The sequence below is a fragment of the Ursus americanus genome, chromosome 15, assembly GCF_024610735.1.
Source record: "Ursus americanus isolate L20-20 chromosome 15, mUrsAme1.1.p, whole genome shotgun sequence".
NCBI classification, from domain to species: domain Eukaryota; kingdom Metazoa; phylum Chordata; class Mammalia; order Carnivora; family Ursidae; genus Ursus; species Ursus americanus.
Window position 1 is genome coordinate 26,028,881 of NC_142141.1, and position 27,394 is coordinate 26,056,274.

The 27,394-nt window shown below is 35.5% G+C and overlaps 1 protein-coding gene across 6 annotated transcripts in view; it reads left to right on the forward strand.

The window, feature by feature from the left end:
- The window catches only part of LOC123803671 (sperm-associated acrosin inhibitor-like), a 125,726-nt gene that overhangs the window by 88,371 nt on the left and 9,961 nt on the right, over positions 1-27,394 (forward strand). For 3 of the 6 annotated variants that reach the window (XM_087867894.1, XM_087867893.1, XM_045815319.2), the window contains 4 exons: positions 10,176-10,353; positions 14,181-14,257; positions 15,218-15,255; positions 16,533-16,651. In XM_087867894.1, the coding sequence (XP_087724020.1) occupies positions 10,176-10,353; positions 14,181-14,257; positions 15,218-15,255; positions 16,533-16,651 (412 nt within the window). Of the gene's footprint in view, positions 1-10,175; positions 10,354-14,180; positions 14,258-15,217; positions 15,256-16,532; positions 16,652-17,539; positions 22,573-27,394 lie in introns of those variants that run through there. The other 3 variants (XM_087867895.1, XM_087867897.1, XM_087867896.1) reach the window with 3 other exon arrangements.

Here is a 27,394-nt window from a genome sequence, read left to right on the forward strand (position 1 = left end):
AAACTTGGGCATTTTTTAGACACCGTTTCTTCAGTTTTTGTCTCCCTGTCTCCTCTCCTTACCTCTGGGATGGCCATTATACAACTGTTAGTGTGCCACATGGTGTCCCACATCTCTCCAGGGCTCTGTTCATTTTTCTTTATTTCTTCTTTTTTCTGTTTGGTTTACATAATGTCTATTCATGTATCTTCAAATTCACTAATTATTTCTTCTGCCAGCTCAAATCTATTATTGCTCCCTTCTAGTGAATTTTTTTATTTCAGGAGCTGTACCTTTTAATTTTCAGAATTTCCACTTCCCTCTCTTCATTGATATTCTTTGTTTGAGGTGGCAATGTTATCATACCTTCCATTATTTCTTTAATCAAGCTTTTCCTTAGTTCTGAAATATTAATAATGACTACTTTAAAGTATTTTCTGGTTAAATCCATCTCGTCTGTCTCACAGGCGGTTCTGTTGCCTGCTTTTTTTCATTGCAATGGGTCATGCTTTCCTGTTTCTTTGCATGCCTCCTAATTTTTTCTTAGAAACTGGACATATTGGGGCACCTGGGTGGCACAGCGGTTAAGTGTCTGCCTTCAGCTCAGGGCATGATCCTGGCATTCTGGGATCGAGCCCCACATCAGGCTCCTCCACTATGAGCCTGCTTCTTCCTCTCCCACTCCTCCTGCTTGTGTTCCCTCTCTCGCTGGCTGTCTCTATCTCTGTTGAATAAATAAATAAAAATCTTTAAAAAAAAAAAGAAACTGGACATATTGTAATGACTGTAGTGTTTCTGGGTACTGCTTCCCCCACGAGGACTGTTTTTCTTATTTACTTGTTTATTTGTTTAGTGATAGGCTGGATAGTTGTAGTGCCATTTACTCCCCTGTCTCCCTTTAAATGTTAAGTCTTTTGATGCTACTTTTTAAGGAGGCACAACTCTGGGTATGCCTACAGTTGCCTTGAATGACAGTAGTACAGATTGGGCCTCTTCCACTCTGTCTCTGAATAGACCCACCTGTTATGCTCCACTAATTGCCAGCAGATCACTCCATTGTTTACAACAACATCTTGGGACATAAATACCTCTACAAACTAATCTAATCTAATTGTATTTCCTTGCATGGAACAGTCTCTAGGGTCAGTGTTTTATATTTATTCTTACCACAGGAAGGCTCCTCCCAGCTGTCTTATTCCTGATTTGTCTCCTACAAACTAGCAAACCTGTCATCTAGGCTGTATCTTCATTAAGTCCATAAATCTCCTAATTCCCTTCACAATAACCCCTGTGGTTTTTGAAGGAGCTCTGAGGTTTAATTTTTTTCACACTCTATCGTAGATGAAGTCAGTTCCTTTGGGAAGAGATCCAGAGCTCTCTGTTTTATGGCTTGCTTTTGCTCCAAGGGAAAACCTCTGAACCAAGGCTCTCGAGCTGGGTGTGAGGACAATGACAAGCTTTCCTCTGAGTGACACCCATTCTGCAGGACCTGAGCACTCAGTGGGGGTGTAGCAGTAGCCTCAGGTTCACTTCATTTGCCTCTCCTGGTGTGGAACTATCACCTCATGAACTAGGGGAAGGGCCATAGGTGTGCAGTATTCATGGTAAGCCACACCCAAGGCAGAGCCTCCATTCCACAACAAGGAGGTGAGTGGAGGAGGAAGCCCCCAATTCTAGAATTCACTCACTCAGGAATTAGCCTCAGCAACAGACAGAAGTAAGAAGAGAAATGCTGTAGTTCTGCTCTTCCTTGGAAGAAAACCCTCCAGCTTGGAGCTGGTTAAAGAGATATTCCTGTGTTCTTGGATAAAGCAGTCTGGAATGGAGTCTCCACCTTATTGACCATGGGAAAGGGAACGGGAGAAGCACCTTGGTTCACATACTGCAGACTCTTGCATTTCTTACGAATTTTTATAGAAAAAAATTTTTTAGTAGAATATTTTTTATAGAATTTTTTTTTGAGTAGAAGTTTCTTCATTTGCTGTTTGCTCTTTAAAACCATTTCCGCAGACTTGACTAAAAAAAAAAATTATACCAGTTTCACTTGAGAAGGGGTCAGCAGAATTTCTCATGCTATTATTTCAGAAGTTGATTGCATTTTGTTTTTTCATGTGGATGCAAAGTACTGTCTGATATCACTTTCTTTCCATTAATGTTTCTTGTAAGTCAAGACCAAGGTCTTATAGTAACAAATTATCTTAGTATCTTTCTCTCTGAAAATGTCTTTATTTTGCCTTTATTTTGTTAAGATCATTATTCTGAGTATAAGATTCTTGGTTGAAGTTTTGTTTGTTTGTTTGTTTTCTTTTCTTTTAGTACTTGGAATATGTTAAGCCACCACCTTTGGCCTCCATATTTTCTGATGGGAAGTTACCTGTTAATTATATTTTTATTCTTCTATATATGATGGGCCATTGTTTTCCTTTTTTTGTTTTCAATATTCTCTTTATTTTGACTTTCAGTATTTTGAATATCATGTGTCTGGATTTAGACTTTTTGTTTGTTTGTTTTTACCCTAACTGTAGTTCTGTCTTAGATATGTAGAATAGTATTTTTAAAATAAAATCTGAAAATTTTTCAGTCTTTATTCCAATAATGTTTTTCTGCCCTTTCTCTCTCTCATATTATTCTGCTATTCCTATTATGCATATGTTGGTGCATTTGATGGTGTTCAAGACTTCTTCGATATTGTGTTCAATTTATCTTATTGTTTTATTTTCTGTTCTTCAGATTTCTTACTGTCTATTCATCTAACCTCAGTTCACCAATACTTTCCTCTGCCAGCTCAAGTCTACTGTGAATTTTTAAGTTTTGGTTATTGTACTTTTCAATTACAGAAATTCCTCTTATTTATTTCAAATAAGTTTGTATCTTAATGATATTCTCTATTTGATGAAATATTGTCATACCATTCTTTAATTCTATAAATACAGTTTTCTTTAGATCCTTAATTATATTTTAAAAGCTACTTTGAATTTTTTTTGTTAGGTCCAACATCTTAGCCCCTCAAAGAGAATTTCTATCTTTGCATTTTTTTTTCATTCACTGTGTATGGGCTATATTTTCCTGTATCTTGAATTTCTCATATATTTTGTTGACAATGGACATTTTAATAATATTTTATAGTGACTCTTTATGATGACTTTCCCAACCTAAACTCCTGGTGTTTGTGCTCTTGTTTTTGGTTTTCGGTCTCTTTATGTGTCAGTAAAGTCTATTCCCCTTGAAGTATGGAGTCTCTGATTTTTCTAAATTCTGGGCTTCTTCAGTGCTAAAAATTACTGGTAGGTTTAGAGTGACAAATATAATCCTCACACACAAATATGGACAGTTCTAATATTTTTACTGCAATATTTATGACAAACTTGTGAGACAGGAGTTACAATTCTCATATTTAAAATAAGCAAAATGTGCATTATGAAGTCTAGATGTTGAGTCCAGGTTATTCACTGGTAGATGGCATTTAAACTGACCTCCCAAAGCTCTTTCCACTGAATCAGTCTGTAAAGCTGATTGGTTAGTTAGGAAGAAAATAACTGAAAAATCTCTCCCTTATATCAAAAGCCTTTAGTGTCTCTCATTTACTTCTGAAGTAAAGATCAAATTATTTATCATATAATTTAGGGTAATGCCTCATCTGGTTTCAACTTTAATCTCCAGATTTCTTTTTCTCCTATTCTAGCAATTTATATGCTGTCCTCTCTCCCAGGTTGTACCCGAGTCTCATGTAGTAGCTTTTGAAACATAGCAATGCCCAGGACTCACTATTAACAGCTGTTCATAACCTTGGTAGTAAAATGGCGCTTCTTCAGGTTTTAGAATTTCTCCAAGTGATTCTGATATTCATCTAGCTTTTCTTAAGTTACAAGGGTTTAGACCCTTGCTGAGTTAGCATTTCCAAACTCTGTTTTTCTTTTTCTTGCTTGATTCTCCTGTTCTTTTTCAACTCACTTACTTGAATGTTTTCATATTATCTTCTCTGTCTTAACGTCTATATCTGCACACATTTCTTTCTTTCCTCTTCATACTCTGGGCACTTTATTTTATTTTATTTTTTTAAGATTTTACTTATTTATTTGACAGAGAGAGAGACAGCCAGCGAGAGAGGGAACACAGGCAGGGGGAATGGGAGAGGAAGAAGCAGGCTCCCAGTGGAGGAGCCCGACGTGGGGCTCGATCCCAGGACTCCGGGATCACGCCCTGAGCCAAAGGCAGATGCTTAACTACTGAGCCACCCAGGTGCCCCCATACTCTGGGCACTTTAGATCAAATTGTCCCAAACCTCCTGCTGAAGGAAGATATCCTGAAAAGTATGTGAGGCATCTCTTCTGATGTACTTTACAGCCCCCAGGGGGGACACAGAATGCCTCTGTCTCTTACCTGCCTTGAGCTATCTGTATTACTCCAACAAGCTCATCACTCATATCTCAGTAAAAGTGACTTAGTTGGATGGAGATGGATGGTTGGGGGGAAAAGATGAACACAATAGCCACTGTTCCTTCACTAACTATCTCTTTGTGTGAAGTATGTCAAGCAGGGAACTTAGGGAGGTAGCCCCAGGGTATAGCATTGCTGTGAGTCTTGCTCCGGATTGATCCTTCCAGAAATAACTACTATTTTTCTGAAGAAAATACTGACATTGAAATGTGCATGTTTACTTGAAATGCAGCCAGCTCCTTGTGTGTTTACTCAAAGATTTGGGAAAGTAAGCAACTTCTTGTGTTCACAGAGCACTTTCTATGGGCTTTTCTCTAATATCTCTAGGACAGCCTTCTGTTGACATATTTCTTGTTGAATTTTAGGGTTGGGAGAAAAACAGAGCTAACAGTCCACCTTAACCAGGAATCTAGGGAGTTGGAGTAGTTCCTTCATTATAAAGTAAGACACTATAAAATGTGCCCTAAATTCTGTTTGCCTGTCTATAGGACACAGGCAATGTGTCCTGTGCCATTGTTGTAAGCATCCTGAAGGGTTTCTTTCATGGATTCAATCAAATGACTCTGTTCTCATTATGGATCAAAGCTATTTTCATCATCATGGCCTTTACTCTTTTTTTCTGGTGCATAAATTTTCTAGTCCTGGGTAAAACACTGCATATCCTAGAAAAACAGGAAGATTTCTGCTGTAACTTAGGAATGGAGTGGTTGTTTTACTGGCTTTTAATTCTTACTTGGTTAAATGACACAGGGCATATTATAAATTTCTTTTAAACATTTCATCATTGAACTGCTTTTTCTCATTTCCTACGTTAAAGAAGTTGAAGCAGAGTCGTGGTTTAGAATGGACAGTAGACCTTAGCTCTTTGTTCACCTGTAACTTAAGAACTTTAACCAAATTCTTTTCCCCTTTTGGGGCCCAGATTCCACTGTCGTTCAGTGCAAAATATAGAGAAGGAGTGATCTCTTCTAGATTTGGTATTCCTTGAAAATCTGATTTTTTTACTTATCATCTCTGAGTCCCTGAAATGAAGGCCTTGTGTAGGGAAAGAACTCATTCATACCTCAGGTGACCAGTTACTTCCCTTAAAGTTCAAGGTGGCTCTGTAAAGTTTGGAAAAAGTAGCTGTTAGGTATTGAATAGAACCCTGATATTAGAGCAGAATTTCTTCATATTTAAGTGACTTCACACAAGACTTGTCTTATTTCACAATGAAATGTCTCTTTTATAAAGCTTTTAAAAATCGGTATCCTCAGACTCTTAACTCTAGAGAACAATCTGATGGTACCATTGGGGAGGTGGGTGGGGGATGGCTGAAATAGGTGTTGGGTATTAAGGAATACACTTGTGATGAGAACCGAGTGATGCATAGAAGTGTTGAGTCACTATACTGTACACCTTAAACTAATATTACACTGTTTGCTAAATAACTGGAATTTAAATAAAAACTTTAAAAAATGATATCTTCTTCAAGTAGGGTACTGGGAGTTATTAAAAATAATATATGACATTATTTTTCACAGATCTAGATTAATTTGGGGATTAATTTTTTCTAAAATTTGGAGACATTTGAAATTTTGTATTTTTGTTACTGCCACAAAATTCTGATCTCATTAGTTGCAGTTCTACTACTCATATATGTGCCGTCTTTTTTTTTTTAAACTGTTCTTTGGTTGCAGAAACTGCTTTTTAAAATCATCACATCTCAGACATTTGGTAACTTACTATTGGTTCATCTGGAAGTTGAAGCACGTAAATTTTTAAACCGTTTTCGATTTTTTCAAATCACAGCAAAATTGACCAAGCAAGATGTACAAAAACCTGAATTCTTGGGGCGCCTGGGTGGCACAGCGGTTAAGCGTCTGCCTTTGGCTCAGGGCGTGATTCCGGCATTATGGGATCGAGCCCCACATCAGGCTCCTCCGCTATGAGCCTGCTTCTTCCTCTCCCACTCCCCCTGCTTGTGTTCCCTCTCTCGCTGGCTGTCTCTATCTCTGTCAAATAAATAAATAAAATCTTTAGAAAAAAAAAAACTGAATTCTCCAAAAAGTAAAATTATGTATTATTATTACACCAAGGTTAAGAAACAGAATCTAACAAGCAATCTAAAACCATTTAGCATTACCTGTACAAGTTGATAGGGTATTTATCCTATCACCCCCAAATTCCAAACTATGCCATAGGTAGTTAATTGTCGTGCACAAAACTGAGAGATGTAGAACACTATTGAGAGTAGACTCATTCATCCAGCAACACAATGGGAAACAAATATCACCCCAAGTATCATTTGTAGAAGAATAAATAGCAATGATTTCTACACATCCACATAGTGGAGTATTAGGTAGGGGTGAAAGTAAATAAACTACAGCTCTAAACATCAGTATATATTAAGGTCACAGAGAATGTAGAAAGAAAGGCATGTAAGATACATATAGTTTGTTTTCTTTGCATAAATTATCAAAATACCCCAAACTATACTTGAGCATATGCATTGTTATGCAGTGGAATTCTCGAAGAAGATAGGGAATCATCATTAGAAAATTTAGTTAGGTGACTTCCTCTGGTGTATGTGGGAGGAAGGAGTGAGAAAGGGGTGACCTGGGAGGGGTGAGGATGGGGAGTTGGTTAAGTGATACAAACACAGTCAGCCAGTTGCATGGACTTTCTTAGGTTTTTATAACAATATTGGTAACTTTTTATTATTTACTGGAATGTGACTACAGAAGTGTTTGTCTTTAGACCTAAATATAGATTATATTTATCCTTTTTTTGGGGTGTATGGCATTTCATATGTATCTTACACCATTCACAAAATAATCAATTAACTCAAAACGGATTAAAAACTTAAAAGGTAAAGGGGCGCCTGGGTGGCACAGCGGTTAAGCACCTGCCTTCAGCTCAGGGCGTGATCCCGGTGTTCCGGGATCGAGCCCCACGTCGGGCTCCTCCGCTGTGAGCCTGCTTCTTCCTCTCCCACTCCCCCTGCTTGTGTTCCCTCTCTTGCTGGCTGTCTCTATCTCTGTCAAATAAATAAGTAAAATCTTTAAAAAAAAAACAAAACAAAACAAAAAAAAAACTTAAAAGGTAAGGCTTGAAACTGTATAACTCCCAGAAGAAAACGTAAGTGTAAAAAGCTTCATGACATTGCTCTTGGGGATGATTTCATGGGTATGATATCAAAAGTACAGGCAATAAAACCAAAGGTAGATGAGTGGGACTACTTCAACGAAACAGTTTCTGTACAACAAAGGAAACTATCAATAGAGTGAAGAAACAACTTATAGATGGGAGAAAATATTTGCCAACCATATACCTGGTAAGGTGTTAGTTTCCAAAATAGAAAAGGAACTCCTTCAACTCAATGGCAAAAAACAATAGCCAGATTTTAAAATGGCCAAAGCGCTGGAGATAACAAATGTTGGCGAAGATGTGGAGACATTGGAACTCTCGTATGTTGTTAGTGCTATGGTCTGAATGTGTCCTTCCCAAATTCATGTATTGAAATCCTAACTCCCGAAGGTGTTGATATTCATGGGGTCTTTGGGAGGTGCTTCCGTAATGCAGGTGAAACCTTCATGAGTGGAATTAATACCTTAAAAGAGAGAGCCTCCAGAGAGAACCCTAGACCCCTTCCCCAGGTGAGAGCACAGCGAGAAGGCACCAACTATGAAATAGGAAGAGAACACTCATCAGAATGCAACCATACTCGCGCCCCCAGCCTCCAGAACTGTTCATTTTTTTGTCGCTATAAGCTCCCCAGTTGTGGCATTTTGTTATAGTGGCCCAGATGGACGAAGACAGTCGGTGGGAATGTAAAATGGTGCAGCTACTTCAGAAAACAGAATGAAGGTTCCCCCAAAAATTGAAGATAGAACTACCATCTGATCAAGCAATTCTACTCCTAAGAAAATATCCCCAAGATTGAAATAAGGATCTTAAGGAGATATCTGCACTCTTGTGTTCATTGCAGCATTATTCATAATAATCAAAATATGGAAACAAGCCAAATGTCCATCAACAGACAAAAGGATGAAGGAAATGTGGTATACACATGCAATGGAATTTTATTCAACCTTAAAATTAAAGAGAATGTTACCATTTGCTGTAACGTGGATGGAGCTGGAAGATGTTATGCTAAATGAAATAAGTTAGTCATGGAAGAACAAATACCGGCATGATTTCTCCTGTATGAGTTATCTAAAGCAGTCAAACTTATAGTAGCACAAAATAAAATTGTGGTTGCCAGGGGACTGAGGGAGGGAGAAGAGGGGAAACTGTTGCTCAGTGGGTATAAAGTTACAGTTACACAAGATGAAAAAGTTCTAGATATCTGCTGTGAAATTTAGTGCCTACAGTAACAATATGGTATTGTGCACTTAATTAGTCAAGAAGATTGTATACCCAGAAATGGGATTGCTCCAATATATAGTAATTCTATTTTTAAGTTTTTGAGGAACCCCCATACTATTTTCCAGTGTGGCTGTACCAATTTGCATTCCCACCAATAGTGCACAAGGGTTCCATTTTACACCACAGTATTACCAACACTATCTTTTGTGTTTTTGAAGACAGCCCTTCTGACAGGTATGAGGTAACACCTCATTGTGGTTTTGATTTGCATTACCCTGATGATGAGTGATGCTGAGCAGCTTTTTATGCATCTGTTGGCCATTTCTATGTTTTCTTTGGAAAAATGTCTATTCGGTTTCTGTGCCCATTTTTTAAAAAAAAGAGTGTATTTATTTGTTTGTCAGAGAGAAAGAGCACAAGCAGGGAGAGTGGCAGGCAGAGAGGGAGGCAGGCTCCCCACTGATCAAGGAGTCTGATGCAGGACTCGATCCCAGGACCCTAAGGATCATGACCCGAGCCAAATGCAGATGCTTAACCCAGGCATCGCTCCTCTGCTCATTTTTTAATCAGATGCTTGTGGAGTTTTTGGGTGTTTTGTTTTTTGCTATTGAGTTGTGTGAGTTCTTATTATATTTTAGAAATTAACCCCTTATCAGATATATGATTTTTAAATATTTTATCTTATGCTGTAGCATTATTCATGATAGCCAAGATGCAGAAACAACTTAAGTGTCTGTCAATGGATGAATAAAGATGTGGTGTGTGTATATACGCAATAAAACATCATTCAGCCATGAGAAAGAAGGAAATCCCGTCATATGTGAGAACATGGATGGACCTGGAGGGCATTGTGCTAAGTATAAGCCAGAGAGAGAAAGACAAATACTGTATATCACTTATATGTGGTATCTAAAAAAACAAACAAACAAACAAAAACCCAAAAAACAAACCCCACTCATACTCATAGAAATAGAGAAGAGAATGGTAATTATCAGGGGCTGGGGAGTGGGGAAAATAGAGAGATGTTAGTCAAAGAGCACAAATTTCCTGTTATGAGTAAGTTCCAGAGATCTAATATACAGCATGGTAACTATAATTAATGCTACTTATTATACACTTGAAAGTTGCTAGGAGAGTGGGTCTTAAATGTTCTCGCCACAAAAAAGAAAAAGTTAATTATGTGATGGGTTAGCTAATACTATGGTGGTAATCATTTGACAATATAAAACTGTATCAAATCAACACATTGCACAACTTAAAGTTAACAACGATACATATTAATTATATTTCAATAAAGCTGGAATATATATATATATATATATATATATATATATATATATATACACACACAAATACATATCTATGCACCTTGTGCCAGTATAAAATGAACTGTGTGATCTTGTCCTCAGGGATCACACAGTCTGGGACCTCGTTGTCAGCTATGTCAAGGACACTCTGCCAGCACGCTGGATTCCTTCATGCATCGTCCTTCTCTCCACACCCCGAGCCAGACGCTAACACTGAACTGGCTACAACACATGCATTGCAGGATGTTGAGGACCACTTCTTCTATGGTTCTAATGCTTTGTAAGTCTTTCTTAAGCTAATACGACACTAGGAGTTTTCTTGTTGATAACCAAGGCCAAGGGGAGGACAAAAAGTCAGCAGGACCACACATTCTAAAGAAAAACAACAGTCAGACTCCCCTACGCTAATGGCTTACTAAGAAGCAACCAAAGGGGCCCGGCTGCCAGCAACCACTGGCTAGCCTGCAGACTTACTTCCTAGAATGGAGGAAGATTCTGGAATAATACTGGCTTTCTAAGGAGCACCGTATGAGAATCTGTGAGAATCTGTCCAACTCTGCTGTGGAGGCAGGAGCTCAAACAGAAGGGAAGAACTGCATGAAGGGGAGATTGCATTCTCTGTCCTCCAACTCCTCCCCACCCCCTTCTTCCCAATGTTGGGTTTCACAGTTTCACAAGTGAATGAGATAGTTCCCTAAATCTGTCACCAAAATTTGTGTTTCTAGATATGAAGGGAAAGAAATGTGATTTAACCTATGGGCCCTTTGAGGTCAAGTGTAATTTCTTTCCTATACATTTCTAGACATCAATTTTTTAAAAAGTGACACCATGAGAAAGTTATTTTAAATTAGATGGTCTATATTAAATAGCTACAAATTTTTTAATGTTGGTTTTCAGGTAAGATCAAATAGTTGGTTACTTCCAGCAAATGCATCAACTGTTTTTTTTAGGGAGGTAAACCATGTTTGTAGGCAAATTTGATAAAAGTAAAAAAAAAAAAAAAATAGAAATCGTGGTTTCATTAACTTATAATTTCAACTTAATTCCCAAATGAAGAAACTCTGTAACTGAAAAATCATCCAAATATATAATTTTATATGTGTGTATATAATTAGGTGTGTGTGTGGAAACATGAATATTTCAGAGACATTCATTTGATGAGGTGTGGAGAAACAATCATGTTTGTAATATATCTTTTTCATAGTAAAGGACTACAAGGGTGCTGGAAGTAATTTGCTGGAAGTAAAATCTATAAAATCTATAGTAAAATCTATAAATTTTAAACTGCATATATTATTTGACTCCAAAATGCAACTTCTAAAAGTCTAGATTGAATTGAATGAGCATATAATGACCTTTACAACCATGTTCAATACAACATTGCTAGCAAAAGTATTTAATAATACCTTAAAAGGAATTGTGTATACTTACATGTGTATATACTTATTATATATTATAATTATATATATACTTATATGAAGATATACCATTGACTGTTAAATGAAAAAAGATAGTTACAGAGAAATATCTTTATTCTTCTGTTCCTTTTTATCTATCCATCTATCATCTATCTATATCTATTATCTATCATCTTTAAGGTCACTATCATCAATCTTTCTCAGCTCTGTCTTCATAAGGCCTTCTTCTTTGTGTGTCTGCATCAAATTTCCTTCTATCTCTCTTTTATAAAAATACTTGTGATGACATTAGAGCTCACCTAGATAATTTAGGTATATAGATATGTATACATAGATATACACATATGTATATGTACTATGTGTAGGATACGTATGTATATACACTATGTACTATATATACAGATTTTGTATATACATACATGTATGTATATATACATATATATACAGATGTTGTATATATATACTATGTACTATATATCCATATGCATACTACACATAGTACATACACATATGTATATGCATATACAGTATATGTATATATTATGTACTATATATAAATACACATATATGTGTGTACATAAATATATGTGCAAATATATGTATATGTAACATTAATACATATCATCGCATATATAATATACATGTTATTATATGTGTGTTATTACATATTATATAGATACATGTGTAGATATATACATGCATATAGATACACATATATGGACTAATATATACAATATGTACACATATCTATATATACACATATGTATATATTTGTGTGAGACTTTATTATATTTGTATATTAAATATCTGTACACTTATGCATATATTCAACCATTTATGCATATTAAACATTTTTAAGGAAGATAGATATGCATTAAATAATCCATACATTTAACATTCTCTTTCATGGTCAATTTAAAAGCTTTGGCCTGTTGTGCAATATAGTTAGTGTCTCCTGCTCTTAACCTCTGCTGATCAATACATGTAAGACAACTTCAGTTTAATTTCTCCACAAATGTGCCAAAAGGATTTGCCTGCGTGAATATCTCTGATGGTGTCTATGTAAATATTTCAAGGGACTAATGTAAACACAATAGTTACTTTAATATGATAAAGGAACATTTTTTGCACTTACAGATTTTGTACCCTCCCATTAAGTTGGCATGGGACAGTGCTAGATTCAAGGATTCTTTCCTAAATCTTGTCTTTCTTCACTGATAAAAAAAAGGCAAGGGTGACAACTTTAAGTCTGACATAAAACATATGCACAGACTTAATATTTTATCCTTAATATTTACAGCAAGCCTATGAAACAGAAATTATTCTCACATTTAAAATTAGAGAAGTTGTGGATTAGAAGTTCTGAGTATTGTGTCAAGGTTACTCAGTGGTAGATGAGATTTGAACTTAGGACTTCCATCTGCCAAATCTCTTACCACTGAGCCAGACTGCAAAGCAGATTAGTTAAATATCTCTGATGAAATCTCTTCCCACTTCAAACCCTGTAGGGTCTTTACTTAACTTCGCTTAACTTCACTTAACTTAAAGATCAAATTTTCCATCATACAATTCAGGGCACACACTGTCCTCTAGCCCAGGTCCCCACAGTGGGCCATTCCAATGCTCATCTAGGAACTTTTTTGAGCATTTCACATTTTACAAGATGTTCCCATTAGGGGAAATTGGTTAACAGGAACATGAGAACTCTCTGCATTAATACTTAAGGTTTTAGGAGAATCTCCACTGATCTTAAAATAAAAAGGTTAATACAAATCAAATCTCCAGTTAAGTCCTGTGTGCTTCCGGCGTTGCAAAATACTTAGAGTCCAAGTTATATTTCCAGTTACAATTCCCAAAACTCTTTCTTCTCTTCTTTTGATTCTCCTTTTCTTTCCAACTCAATAACCTGGAAGGATTTTACATCTCTTCTCTATCTTGGTTTCAAAGCACTATACCATCTCTCCTCCCCATACTTCTGGATACATCTGATCATATTATCCTAAATTTGCTGCTTAGAGAAGACCTATTGATAATGCACTTATGAAGCCGCTCTCACAGCTATTTTAGAATCTCCAGGCCGAACATGGAGTACGTCAGCATCTTATCTGCCATAAGCCATCTCACCCCCTTTAAGCCCCTGACCATCAGATCGATAAGGGAGATTCCTCAGCTGGGTGGAAATAGTTGAGAAGTAAAGTGAACAGAATAGGCACCATCCCTAGAGCTGTAAACCCCACTCTCCACTGTCTTCTCTGTGTTAGCTGGATCAGGTAGGGACTCTGTGAAGGTAGCTGCTGTGTGGAGCTTTGATGGGAGGACTGCCGTAGGTCAGTCCTTCCTGAAATAACGGTTTTTATTTTCTGATGAAAAACTTAAGATTCCAAAGTGCATATCTCCATAAACGCAGCCTGGCTTCTTGTGGGCTGAGCCAAGGGTTGGAAGAGTAAACAGCTCCTATTTAAATATGCACAGAGGACTTGCCTGGGTGTTCAAGTCCATACAAGGTCTTCTGTTACCACGTATGTCTTGCTGACACTGTGGGTTGGGGGAAGGAAAAAGGGAATAGTCCAAACTAAGTAGGAATCTAGGAAGTGGAAAAGCTTCCTCATCTATAAGAAAGTTTCATTTAGAAATGGGCAGGTTGTCCCTGTGCCATATGTTATAATGTCTCTATGGGTTTCTTCCACAGACTTGGTAAAATGTCTTTCTTCTTGACATGGATCAAAGCTATGTTTTTCATTGCTTTGGCATTTCCTCGTTATTCTGGTGAGTACGTTTTTCAGTCCTGGATGAAACATTTCCCATATCTTAGAAATGTAGCAAACAACTGCTATTATCTAGAAATGGAGGAGTTTGATTTATAGGATTTATAAATGTTAAACTGGCAACATGAAACAGAGCATGTTAGAAATACCTTCTACAATTGCATCAATGGGTTGCTTTATCTCATTTCCCACCTTAGAGAGGTGGAGACAAAGAAGTAAGTTAGGATGAGCAGTACTCATAGAATGAACTTGTCTTTTTGTTCATTTATGACTGAAGATATGTACCTTTTTTTCCCCTCCCTTGTCGGAGGTCAGATTCCATGGTTGCTCAATGCAGAGTGTGGAAAGTAGCGATGTCTTCTAGGTCTGACATTCCTTGAAAATCTGATTTGTTGTTTGCTGGCTCTGAGTCATGGCTTTGTATAAGAAAAGAATTCATTGATTCCTCTGCTAACAACTTATGCTCCTTAAAGCCAAAGGGGGTCCATGAATTTCAGAATAAAGTACCTGTGAGGTAGTGGATAGATCCCTGATATTAGACCTGAGTACTAGTTAATTAAATAATAATAAATTTCTTCATATTAAGTGACTTTTTGCAAGGCATATAAGTGGCGCTAAGCAAACCGTTTTCTTGTCCAACTAAGATGTCTCATCTATAAAAACGGAAAAAAATCACAAGTATAGTATCTTACAGGAGGGTTTGATGATTATTGAATAATACATAAGATAATTCTCACAGAGCAAGATTAATTTGGAATTATCTTTCTACATCTGAATTTATTTTGTGAACTTACTGTTTGATTGCTATGAAAGGCTCATCTCGTTATTTGCAGGGTCCTGATTAGGCAATTTGCATAATATTTTGCTACTTAAAGATGCAGGTACTTTTCACCAGAGACTCTGATGGTTTTTCCCCTCCCTCCTCTTATTTTTAATTTTTGTGTGGGGGGATTGGTTGCAGAAACTTCTTTTGAACCTTTATCAGAAATCCATCAAGTGGTAAGTTAATACTGATTACTTCAGAAATTGAAATGGTAAGCCTTTAATTTTTTTTATTGTAAGTTTTAACAGCAAATTTCACTGTGTACAAGAGAATGGTCCTTCAAAAGTAACAAATAGTTTTATTATTACACCAAGTTCAAGAAATAGAATCTTCCAGACATATAAAATCATTTGGCATTAAAGATAAGGTAAAAATATCTCATTACTAAAAAATCGATTACAAACTATAGCCTTGTTATAGACAAGGGTCTGTTATGGGTTAAGCGGTGTTGAAAGAACTTTTTATCCTAGCAAAACAAGAGGATTAAAAAAGCAACAGCCCAATTTTTCCTAAACAGTAGATAAAATAATAATTGTCATACATTCATAATGAATTATTACATAGAGGTGATGAAAATGAACTACAGCTTTAAACATGTGAATAGATAAAAGTTACAAAGACATTTAAAAAACAAGTTATGTAAGAATACACAGATTATTGTTTATGTAAATAACCAACACTGCCATCATTAAGCAAATTACATACATATCTATATGCTTATATACACATATGCAAACACTCATATATATGAATTCAGACAACTGTGGTAATAATCTGAAACTATCAGGTTAGATAGTAGTGAAACTATTGAGAAAGACAAGGGAATTATTAAAAATTGTTTTATGATTTCTTGTGGTATGAAATATAGTTGGCTTTTAAACTGTATGGGTCCACTTATACACAGATTTTTTTTACAGGACAGTACAGTCTTCCTTATGATTCTCTTAATATTTTCTTTTCTCTACCTTTATTGTAAGAACACCATATATAATACATATACAAAATATGTGTAAATTGACTGTTTATGTTATCATAAGGCTTCTGGTCAACAGTAGAGTATTGGTATTTAAATTCTGGGGGAGTCAAAAGTTATATGTGATTTTCAACTGCGTAGGATGGGAGGGTCCATACCTCTAAGACCTTCACTGATCAAGGGTCAACTGGGGAAAATCTGACCCTAGTATGAGGAGAAGTGGAGGCAGAATGTCTAAATTATAAAAATATATTTAGCCATTTCTATGTTTTTTTAAAAAAAATGATGTTGGGTTTGTAAAAATATCCTAAAAATATTTTATGTGTAAGTGGACTGTAGGTACCTTGATGTTTATTTTTAAACCTCAATATAGAATATATTTATTCCATTTTAATGCATGGCAATTTTTATTAAGATTAAAGGACATTTTATTTAAAAAGTTCATTACTTGGTACATTTATTTTGTCTCTTAATGTTTAGCAGCCAAGCTGTGATGTGTATATACAGCAATCACATTTTTGCACAAGAGAAAAGGATCCAGTCTGTGCAACCAATGGCCAAACTTATTCCAATACGTGCGTTTTCTGCGTCGAACAATTGTAAGAACACAACACTAAATATGGCTCTTCCAAAATAATGAAGAAACCATCATAAAATGATAGGAAAGCCCATGTTTTTGATAGCCTTGGCACAGTATATGCAGAAAATAACTACTCTTTCTGTGAAAGCCACAGAAACACACTTGTACCTTTCCTGAATTCTCATTTCTAGAAGCAGTTTTGTATTTGACCTCTCAAATATAACTCTGTGGATATTCTGCAAATGTATAAGTCAGTTAGCTGAACTTAATTTAATTATGATTTACTAATGACAATCTAGTGACTGATGTAATTCCAAAGTCCAGATGATCAATGGTAGTCCCCATGGTGTAGCTGCAAGCTAACTTGAGCATAATTGAGCAGGAAATCCTACCAGCTACAGATATCTGAAATCCATCACAGTGGGCTTATTCATGCTAAGAAGGGCTCCTCTGATGCTCCTGTCTGTCTCTTGAACTCCATGAAACACTCCAAACCTTTCTTAGAAGCAGGGCATTCTGGAACCTTCCATGTAAACTCCCTTCCTGTATCCTTCACTCAAAAGGAGTTTGCAGTCTTTAAGTTTGGTCAATTTTTCTGAGTCACCGTTTTCTATGACAGGTATTTCCTCTCCTTTAATCTGAAAATCTCTAATCCTCTCCTCTCTTGGGTCTGTGTAGGTTCCAAGGTTGAATCAGGACTGAGCGTGTAGGAAGAGGTGAACAGCCTCAGGTGCTGGGGAGAACACGTGCAGTGTGTCAGAGCGGGCAAAGCCCACCTGCTTGTGCCACAGCCTCTACACACTCTCCATTTTTAAATTCTCCTCATTGAGGAGCACTTAGTGCAATACCTAGAAATTTTAAGTGTTCTTTTCATAATTTCTTTTTCTTTCTTTTTCTTTCTTTACAGCGAAAGTGGTGGAGCATTTGAGTTTGGTTATTATGGTAGATGCTGATTTTGGCTGAGCTACACATTCCTATGGCTTTTATTGTGGTCCAGTTTTGTGGTAGATTCTACAACCAATTAGAACCTCCTCGGTCAGGGTTTTAAATTCCTAGATAACCAGACAAAGACATCTACGGTATTCAAGATGGAATGTGGGACGTTGAAGAATTTTCCTAAGACCCTATGATTGAAAGATTTTTCTTTTCTATGTCCAATTATTCAGAGTTTAAAATCATAAATATTTCAATCAACACAGTGTTCAATAATATTATCCTTTTAAAATACCCTTTCTTTCTTTGGTTGGTTAGTGGGTGAAAAGACATGAATACTTTTGGTAACTATAATTAAAGAAATATTTTCAAAGGTGAACAAATAGTACATTACTTGTGTATTTATTAAAAATAGGCACTTGGGCTCCTCTTTATCCTAAAGAATCAAAACCTCTAGGAGAAGGATCTGGGAACTTGAATTCTAATATGTACTCCAGGTTAATCTTACAATTACAAATGTCAGGCAATATGGACTTAAATTCTAAAACATGAAACGGGCTTAAATTCTAAAACTATCTATTATTGAATGACTGGGAGAGTCTGTTCAAAGATATTGTAAGATTTCTGAGGTTTGGGGAAAAATTATATTATTTTCTTTTTCTCTCACAAATCAGTCAAGAGATAAATTGGTGATCCTGGGGTGCCAGGCAACTGTGCCTTCATCAATGCAGTCTATCCATTTGTTGTCCAGGTCCATTGATTCTCCATTTCTTTCATCTCTCAACAACAAGAAACAAGCTTTATTTGGGTGGTCATATGTTCATTTGAAACTTGATTTTAATGGCAGAAATGTAGATCAATTATTAGAAGACAAGTATCAATCTGCTACACTATCAGGCCCGCTCTCCTTTTCACTAAACACTTCCACCTCTAAAAGAGTGATCTATGTGGGATATGCATTTACATCTTTAGTATTGATTCTTTTTTTTATAATAATTTTTTATTATATTATGTTAGTCACCATACAGTACATCCCTAGTTTTTGATGTAAAGTTCCACGATTCATTACTTGCGTATAACACCCAGTGCACCATGCAATACATGCCCTCCTTAATACCCATCACCAACCTATCCCCCTCCCCCACCTCCTTCCCCTCTGTTTTTAGTATTGATTCTTTTTTTTTTAAAGATTTTATTTATTTATGTGACAGAGAGACAGCAGCAAGAGAGGGAACACAAGCAAGGGGAGCGGGAGAGGAAGAAGCAGGCTCCCAGCGGAGGAGCCTGATGTGGGACTCGATCCCGAAACGCCAGAATCATGCCCTGAGCTGAAGGCAGACGCTTAACGACTGCGCTACCCAGGCGCCCCTTTAGTATTGATTCTTAACCAAAGTGTCTATTAGAATGTAGACGTTAGAGCCACATTATAAAAATGCATTCAACCACTTTCATAGTTTTTTTCATTGTAGAGGACATGTATAAAAAACATTCAGTGAATGCTGATAAATTTATACATGTAATTGCTTTTCCTTTCATTTAACATATTATTTTTTAAAAAATCACTACTATAGTTAAGCCCCGTATTAATGGTGGGGAAAAGTTGCTAAGGAAAGCAGATATTATGACTGTCTTCTAGGAACTTTGGGTATGCTGGTGGAAGTTAGTATTCATCAGTGATGGGAATTCCACCTCCCCACGTGACTATTTTCTACACGAGCTTTGTGAGTCAACTTCCCACATCCCTCATGTTATGTAACTTAATTCTTAAAGGAATCTCATTAGATGGACATCAGCTCTGTGGTTTAGCCATAATGAAAGTGAGACACAGAAAGTTTAACATTTAAAATCTGACACTTGATAAGGAAAATACAATGTTTTCTTGAATTGAGATAAAATTCATAAAACTTAAAATTTGCCACTTTGAAGCATATTTTTTAGTATACATTCATTTACAATGTTGTATAACCATCACTACTAATTCCAACACATTTCCATCATCTACCCCCTTCTCCAAACACAAAAATCAACTACATACTTCTCAATTCCCCATCTATCAATTCCTGGCAGCCATTAAACTTTTTTATCTCTATGAATTTGCCTATTCAGACATTTCGCATACATGGAATCCTACAATATGTGTATGATTTTCATATGAAAGTTAATCTACTCATCTATTTGTCATGAAAAGGCAAAGCTATGGAGACAGTAAAAAGTTCAGTAATTGTCAGGAGAGAGACATAAAAAGACAGAGCACAGGGAATGTTTAGGCCAGTGAAAATACTCTCTTGTGATCTTATAATGATAAATGTATTTCATTCAACTTTTGTCCATACTTATAAATGTACAACACCAAGAGTAAACCATAAGGAAAACTATGGATTTGGGGTGAGTATGATGTGTCAGTGTAGATTCATCCTTGGTAAAAATATACCATTTTGGTAAATGATACTGATAATGGGGGAGCCTATGAATGTATGGAGGCAGGGAATATAAAGGAAATCTCTGTACCTTGCTCTCAATTTTGTTGTAAATCTAAAACTGCACTAAAACAATAAGGTCATAATATATCAATTGAGCAAATGTGTGTGAATTTATTTTGACTCCTTACTCTAGTCTATTGTTCTACATGTCAATCCTTGTGCCAATATCACACTTTTTTTTTGTCACTATAACTTTGTAGTGTGTGTTAAATCTGGATACGTAAATCCACCAACTTTGTGCTTTTTCAAGATTGCTTTGGCTACCCAGAGTCCCTTGAAATGCAATATGAATTTTAGTATTAGATTGTCAATTTCAGCAATAAAGACAGTGGGAATTTTGATCAGGATTACATTAAATGTTCAGATTGCTTTAGGGATTATTGCTATTTTAATGAGATTAAGTCTTCCAAACTATGAACATGGGATCTGTCTCTATTTCTTTAGGTCTTCTTTAATTTCTCTTAGCAGTGCTTTTTAATTTTTTTAAAAATTAAAAAAAATTCTTAAAAAACTCAGCTTGTATGTATGTTTCTTTTTTAAAAAATTTTTCATTTGAGGATAGTTGACACACAATGTTACATTAGTTTCAATTATACAACATAGGGGTTCAATATCTCTATACTTACGCTGTGCTCACCACAAGTGTAGCTACCATCTGTCAACATAACAACACTATTACAATATCATTGACTGTATTCTTTATGCTGTGACTTTTCTTCCTGTGACTTATTCATCTATCTCTCACTTCCCTTCACCCATTTGCCCATTCCCTCGACCTCCCTTTTTTCTTGCATCCATCACTTTGTTCTCTGTATTTATAGGTCTGTTTCTTGGCAATATTTTTTAATTCTTAGTGTACAAATGTTACATTGGTTAAATTTATTTCTAAAGATTTTGCTATTTTTGATGCTGTGGTAGATGGAATTGGTTTTCTTCATTTTGGGGGAAATTATTCGTCACTAGAGCATAGAAATACAATGGATTTGTTAAATATTGATTTTATATTCTCTAATTTTGCTGAACTTTTTAATTTGTTCTAATAGTTTTTAAAATTATTTTTTTATTGTGGTAAAAAACACATAACCAAAATTCATCATCTCAACCATTTCCAAATGTGCAAGTCAGTAATGTTAAATATATTAGCATTGTTGTACAACTAATCTCCAGAAATTTTTCATCTTGTAAAACTAAAATTCTACGCTCATTAAATGACTGCCCATTTCCCCTTTCCAAAGCTCCTGGCAGGCAGGATTCTACTTTCTATTTCTATGACTTTGACTTTCTATGAATTTTATGAGTGGATTCATGCAGGATTTGTCTTTTTATGACTGGTTTATGTCACTTGGCATAATAGCTTCAGTATTTATCCATGTTATAGCATGTGTCATGATTTTTTTCCTTTTTAAGGCTGAAAAATATTACATTGTAGTACATGCCACATTTTGTTTATCAATTCTATTGATGGACACTTGGATTGTGTCCAACTCTTGACTATTGTCAAAATCCTAGAGGAGAACATAGGCAGCAACCTCTACGACATCGGCCACAGCAACATTTTTCATGACACATCTTCAAAGGCAAAAAGATAACAAAAGAAAAGGAAAAACAAAAAGAAACAAAAGGTAAAATGAACTTGTGGGACTTCATCAAGATAAAAAGCTTCTGCATAGCCAAGGAAACAGTCAAAAAAACTAAGAGGCAGCCCACGGAATGGGAGAATATATTTGCAAATGACACTACAGATAAAAGACTGGTATCCAAGATCTACAAAGAACTTCTCAAACTCAATACACGAGAAACAAATAAACAAATCATAAAATGGACAGAAGATATGAACACTTTTCCAATGAAGACATACAAATGGCTAATAGACACATGAAAAAATGTTCAAAATCATCAGCCATCAGGGAAATTCAAATCAAAACCACACTAAGATACCACCTTACGCCAGTTAGAATGGCAAAAATTGACAAGGCAAGAAGCCACAATTGTTGGAGAGGATGTGGAGAAAGGGGATCCCTCCTACATTGTTGGTGAGAATGCAAGTTGGTACAACCGCTCTGGAAAACAGTGTGGAGGTCCCTTAAAACGTTAAAAATTGAGCTACCCTATGATCCAGCAATTGCACTACTGGGTATTTACCCCAAAGATACAGATGTAGTGAAGAGAAGGGCCATATGCACCCCAATGTTCATAGCAGCTTTGTCCACAATAGCTAAATCATGGAAGGAGCTGAGATGCCCTTCAACAGATGATTGGATTAAGAAATTGTGGTCCATATATACAATGGAATATTACTCAGCTATCAAAAAGAACGATTTCTCAACATTTGCTGCAACATGGATGGCACTGGAGGAGATAATGCTAAGTGAAATAAGTCAAGCAGAGAAAGACAATTATCATATGGTTTCTCTCATCTATGGAACATAAGAACTAGGAAGATTGGTAGGAGAAGAAAGGGAAGAAGAAAGGGGGAGTAATCAGAAGGGGGTATGAAACATGAGAGACTATGGACTCTGAGAAACAAACTGAGGGCTTCAGAGGGGAGAGGGGTGGGGGAATGGGATAGACTGGTGATGGGTAGCAAGGAGGGCACATATTGCATGGTGCACTCGGTGTTATACGCAACTAATGAATCATCGGACTTTACATCAAAAACCAGGGATGTACTGTATGGTGACTAACATAATATAATAAAAAAACATTAAAAAAATAAAAAATAAAAAAAAATGTTAATATATGATTAAAAAAGAATAGTGCTGCTATAAATGAGTGTGCAAATATTTCTTCAAGATCCTCAGTGTAACATTTTTGGAAATATACTTTGAGGTAGAATTGCCAGATCACATGGTAATTCTATTTTTAATTTTTTGAGAAACCATAGTATTGTGTCCTACAGGTGGCTGTACTATTTTGTATTCCCACCAACAAAGCACAGGGATTCCAATTTCTCTGCATCCTTACCACCAATTATTATTTTCTGAGGTTTTTTTTTTCTTGATAATAGTGATCTTAGTAGGCATGAGGAATAGGAGGTAAAATTATTTTTTTTTCATTTCCCAAATGCTTAGTGATAGTGAGCATCTTTTTATAGACCTGTTTGTCATTTATATATCTTCTTTGGAGAAATGTCCATTCAAATCTTTTGCTCATTTTATAGTCAGATTTCTTTTATTATTTAGTTGTAGGAGTTCTTTGTATATTATGGATCTTAACTCCTTATTAGATATGATTTTCAAATATTTTCTTTCATTCTGGGGGTTTCATTTTCAGTGTTAGCTGTGTCCTTTGATGTACAGATTTTTTTTTGCATTTTGATATAGCCTGATTTGCAATTCAATATAGCCCAAAAATCTATTTCCCTGAATGAGTGATGTTGAGCATCTTTTCATGTGTCTGTTGGCCATCTGGATGCCTTCTTTGGAGAAATGTCTGTTCATGTCTTCTGCCCATTTTTTTAAAACTCGATTGTTTGGTTTTTTGGTTGTTGATTTGTAAAAGTTCTTTATATTTTTTGAATACTAACCTTTTATTGGATATGTCATTTGCAAACATCTTCTCCCATTCAGTAGGTTGCCTTTTAATTTTGTTGATTGTTTCCATTGCTGTGCAGAAGCTTTTTATTTTGATGTAGTCCCAATAGTTTATTTTTGCTTTTATTTCCCTTACCTCAGGAAACATATCTAGAAGAATGTTGCTATGGCCAATGTCAGAGAAATTACTGCCTGTGCTCCCCTCAAGGATTTTTACGGTTTCAGGTCTCACATTTAGATCTTTAATCCATTTTGAGTTTATTTTTGTATATGGTGTAGGAAAGTGGTCCAGCTTGTTCTTTTTCATGTAGCTGTACCTTTTTCCCAGCACCATTTGTTGAAGACGCTGTCCTTTTCTCATTGCATATTCCTCCTTTGTAGAAGTTCAATTGATTGTATAATTGTGGGTTTGTTCCTGGGTTTTCTATTACATTCTATTGATCTATGTGTCTGCCTTTGTACAAGTACCATAATGTTGTGATCACTACAGCTGTGTGAAGCCTGGAATTGTTATACCTCCAGATTTGTTTTTCTTTCTCAGGGTTGCTTCGGCAATTCAGGGTCTTTCGTGGTTCCATATCAATTTTAGGATTGTTTGTTCTACCTCTGTGAAAAATGGTGTTGGTATTTTTATGAGGGTTGCATTAATTGTGTGTGGATTGCTTTGGGTAGTATGGACATTTTACTAATATGTTTTCTTCCAATCCATGAGCATACAATGTCTTTCCATTTCTTTGTGTCCTCTCAGTTTCTTTCATCTGTGTTTTGTAGTTTTCAGAGTACAGGTTTTTCACCTCCTTGGTTAAGTTTATTACTAAGTATTTTATTATTTTTGGTGCAATTATAAATGGGATTGTTTTCTTAATTTCTCTTTCTGCTGCTTCATTAATCAGTATGCAGAAATGCAACACATTTCTGTACATTGATTTTGTATTCTGTGACTTGACTGAATTCATTAATCAGTTCTAGTAGTTTTTTGGTGGTATCTATAATATCATGTCTTCGGCAAATAGTGAAATAGTGAAAGTTTTACTTCTTTTTACTGCCTTTTTATTTCTTTTTGTTGTCTGATGGCTGTGGCTAGGACTTCCAGTACTATGTTATATAAAAGTGGTGAGAGTGAACATTCTTGTCTTATTCCTGACGTTAGGGAAAAAGTTCTCAGTTTTTCCTCATTGAGTATAATGTTGGCTGTGGGTTTTCATATAAGGTCTTTATTATGTTGAGATATGGTCTCTCTAAACCTACTTTGCTGAGGATTTTTATGATGAATGGATGTTGCACTTTGTCAAATGTTTTTTCTGCATTTACTGAAATGATTATATGGTTTTTAGGCTTTCTCTTATTGATGTGATGTGTCATATTGATTGATTTGCAAATATTGAACCACCCTTACATCCCAGAAGTAAATCCCACTTGATCATGGTAAATGATATTTTTTAATGTATTGTTGGATTTGATTGTTGGTATTTTGTTGAGGATTTTTGCATCTGTGTTCATCAGAGATATTGAGTTTTCTCTTTTTTTGTGGTATCTTTATCTGGTTTTGATATCAAGGTAATTCTGGCCTCACAGAATGAATTTGAAAGTTTTTCTTTTCTCTTCTATTTTCTGGAATAGTTTGAGAAGAATAGATGTTAACTTTTCATTAAATCCTTGGTAGAATTCGCCTGTGAAGCCATGTAGTCCTGGGCTTTTGTTTGTTGGGAGTTTTTTTGATTACTGATTGAATTTCATTGCTGGTAATCAGTCTGTTCAAATTTTCTATTTCTTCCTGTTTTCGTTTTGGTAGGTTATATATTGTGAGGAATTTTTCTATTTCCTCTAGGTAGTTCAATTTCTTTGCATATTAGTTTTTATAATATTCTCTTACAATTGTTTATATTTCTGTGGTTTGGTTATCCTTTCTTCTCTTTCATTAGTTGATTTTGTTTATTTGAGTCCTCTCTCTTTATTTTTTGGGTGAGTCTAGCTAGAGGTTATCAGTTTTGTTGATCTTTTCAAAAAACCAACTCCTGGTTTCATTGATCTGTTCTATTATTTTTTGTTTGTTTCTTTGTTTTTTAGTTTCTGTATCATTTATTTCTTCTCTTATCCTTATTATTTTCTCCCTTCTGCTGTTTTGGGTTTTGTTTGTTTTTCCTTTTCTAGCTCCGTTAGGTATAAGGTTAGGTTATGTATTTAAGATTTTTCTTGCTTCTTGGGGTAGGCCAGTATTATTATATACTTCCCTCTTAGAATTGCTTTTACTGCATCCCAAAGATTTTGGATCATTGTGTTTTCATTTTCATTTGTTTCCATATATTTTTTTAAATTTCTTTTCTGATTTCTTGGTTGACCTATTCATTGTTTAGTAGCATGTAATTTAAGTTCCATGAATCTGGGGTCTTTCCAGATTTTTTCTTATGGAATTGTAGTCAGAAAAGTTGTGAGATATGACTTCGATCTTTTTGAATTTGTTGAGACTTGTTTTGTGGCCTAACATGTGATCTATCCTGGAGAATATTTCATGTGCACTTGAAAAGAATGTGTATTCTGTTGTTTTAGGATGAAATGTTCTGACTATGTCTGTTAAATCCATCTGTTCCAGTGTGTCATTCAAAGTCACTGTTTCCTTGTTGATTTTTTTGCTTAGGTGATCTGTTGATGTAAATGGGATGTTAAAGTCCCCTACTATTATTATATATATATATATATATATATATATATATATATATATATATATATATATACACATATATATAATATTTGTATTGATTAGTTCCTTTATGTTTGTTACTGTTTTATGTGTTTGGGTGCATAAATATTTATAATTGTTATATCTTCTTGTTGGATTCCCCCCTTTATTATTGTCTAGAGTCCTTCTTTGTCTTTTGTTTTAAAGTCAGTTTTGTCTGATATAAATATTGTTACCCTGGTTTTCTTTTGACATGAATTTGAATGATAAATGTTTCTCCATCCCCTTACTTTCAATCTGCAGGTGATTTTAGGTCCAAAGTGAGTCTTTTTTAGGCAGCAATTAGATGGGTCTTATTTTTTTTACCCACTTTGTCACCCTATGTCTTTTTATTAGAGGGTTAAGTCTATTTACATTCAAAGTAATTATTGATAGATATGTATTCATTGCCATTTTGCTACTTGTTTTTGGCTGTTTTTGTAGTTTTTCTCTGATCCTTTCCTCTCTTGTTCTCTTTCATGGTTGCCAGATTTCTTTAGTGATATACTTGTATTCCTTTCCCTTTATTCTCTGCCTATTTATTATTGGTTTTGATTTGTGGTTACCATTAGGTTTGTATATATCATCGTATGCCTATAGCAGTCTATATGAAGTTGATCGTCGCTTAAGTTTGAACCCATTCTTTACTGCTCCCCCTCCCCCACACCGCCACCATGTTTTAAGTATAAGGTGTCATATTTTACATAGTTTTATTTTGTGACTCCCTTGACTGATTTTTACAGATATACTTATTTTTACTGCTTTTGTGTTTCTTGCTTTTCGTATTCTCACTTATGATTTTTCCTTTTCACTCAAAGAGTCCCTTTTAATATTTCTTACAGGGCTGATTTAATGGTCATGAACTCCTTTAGTTTTTGTTTGTCTGAGAAACTCTATCTTTCCTATTCTGAATGATAGCCTTGCTGGATAGACTATTCTTGGCTGCAGATTTTTTCCTGTTAACACTTTGAATATATCATGCCACTCCTTTCTGGCCTGCAAAGTTTCTTCTGAAAAATTTGCTGATAGTTTTAGGGTTTCCCTTGTATTGACTGCTTTCTCTTACTACTTTAAAATTTGCTTCCATTATCACTACTTTT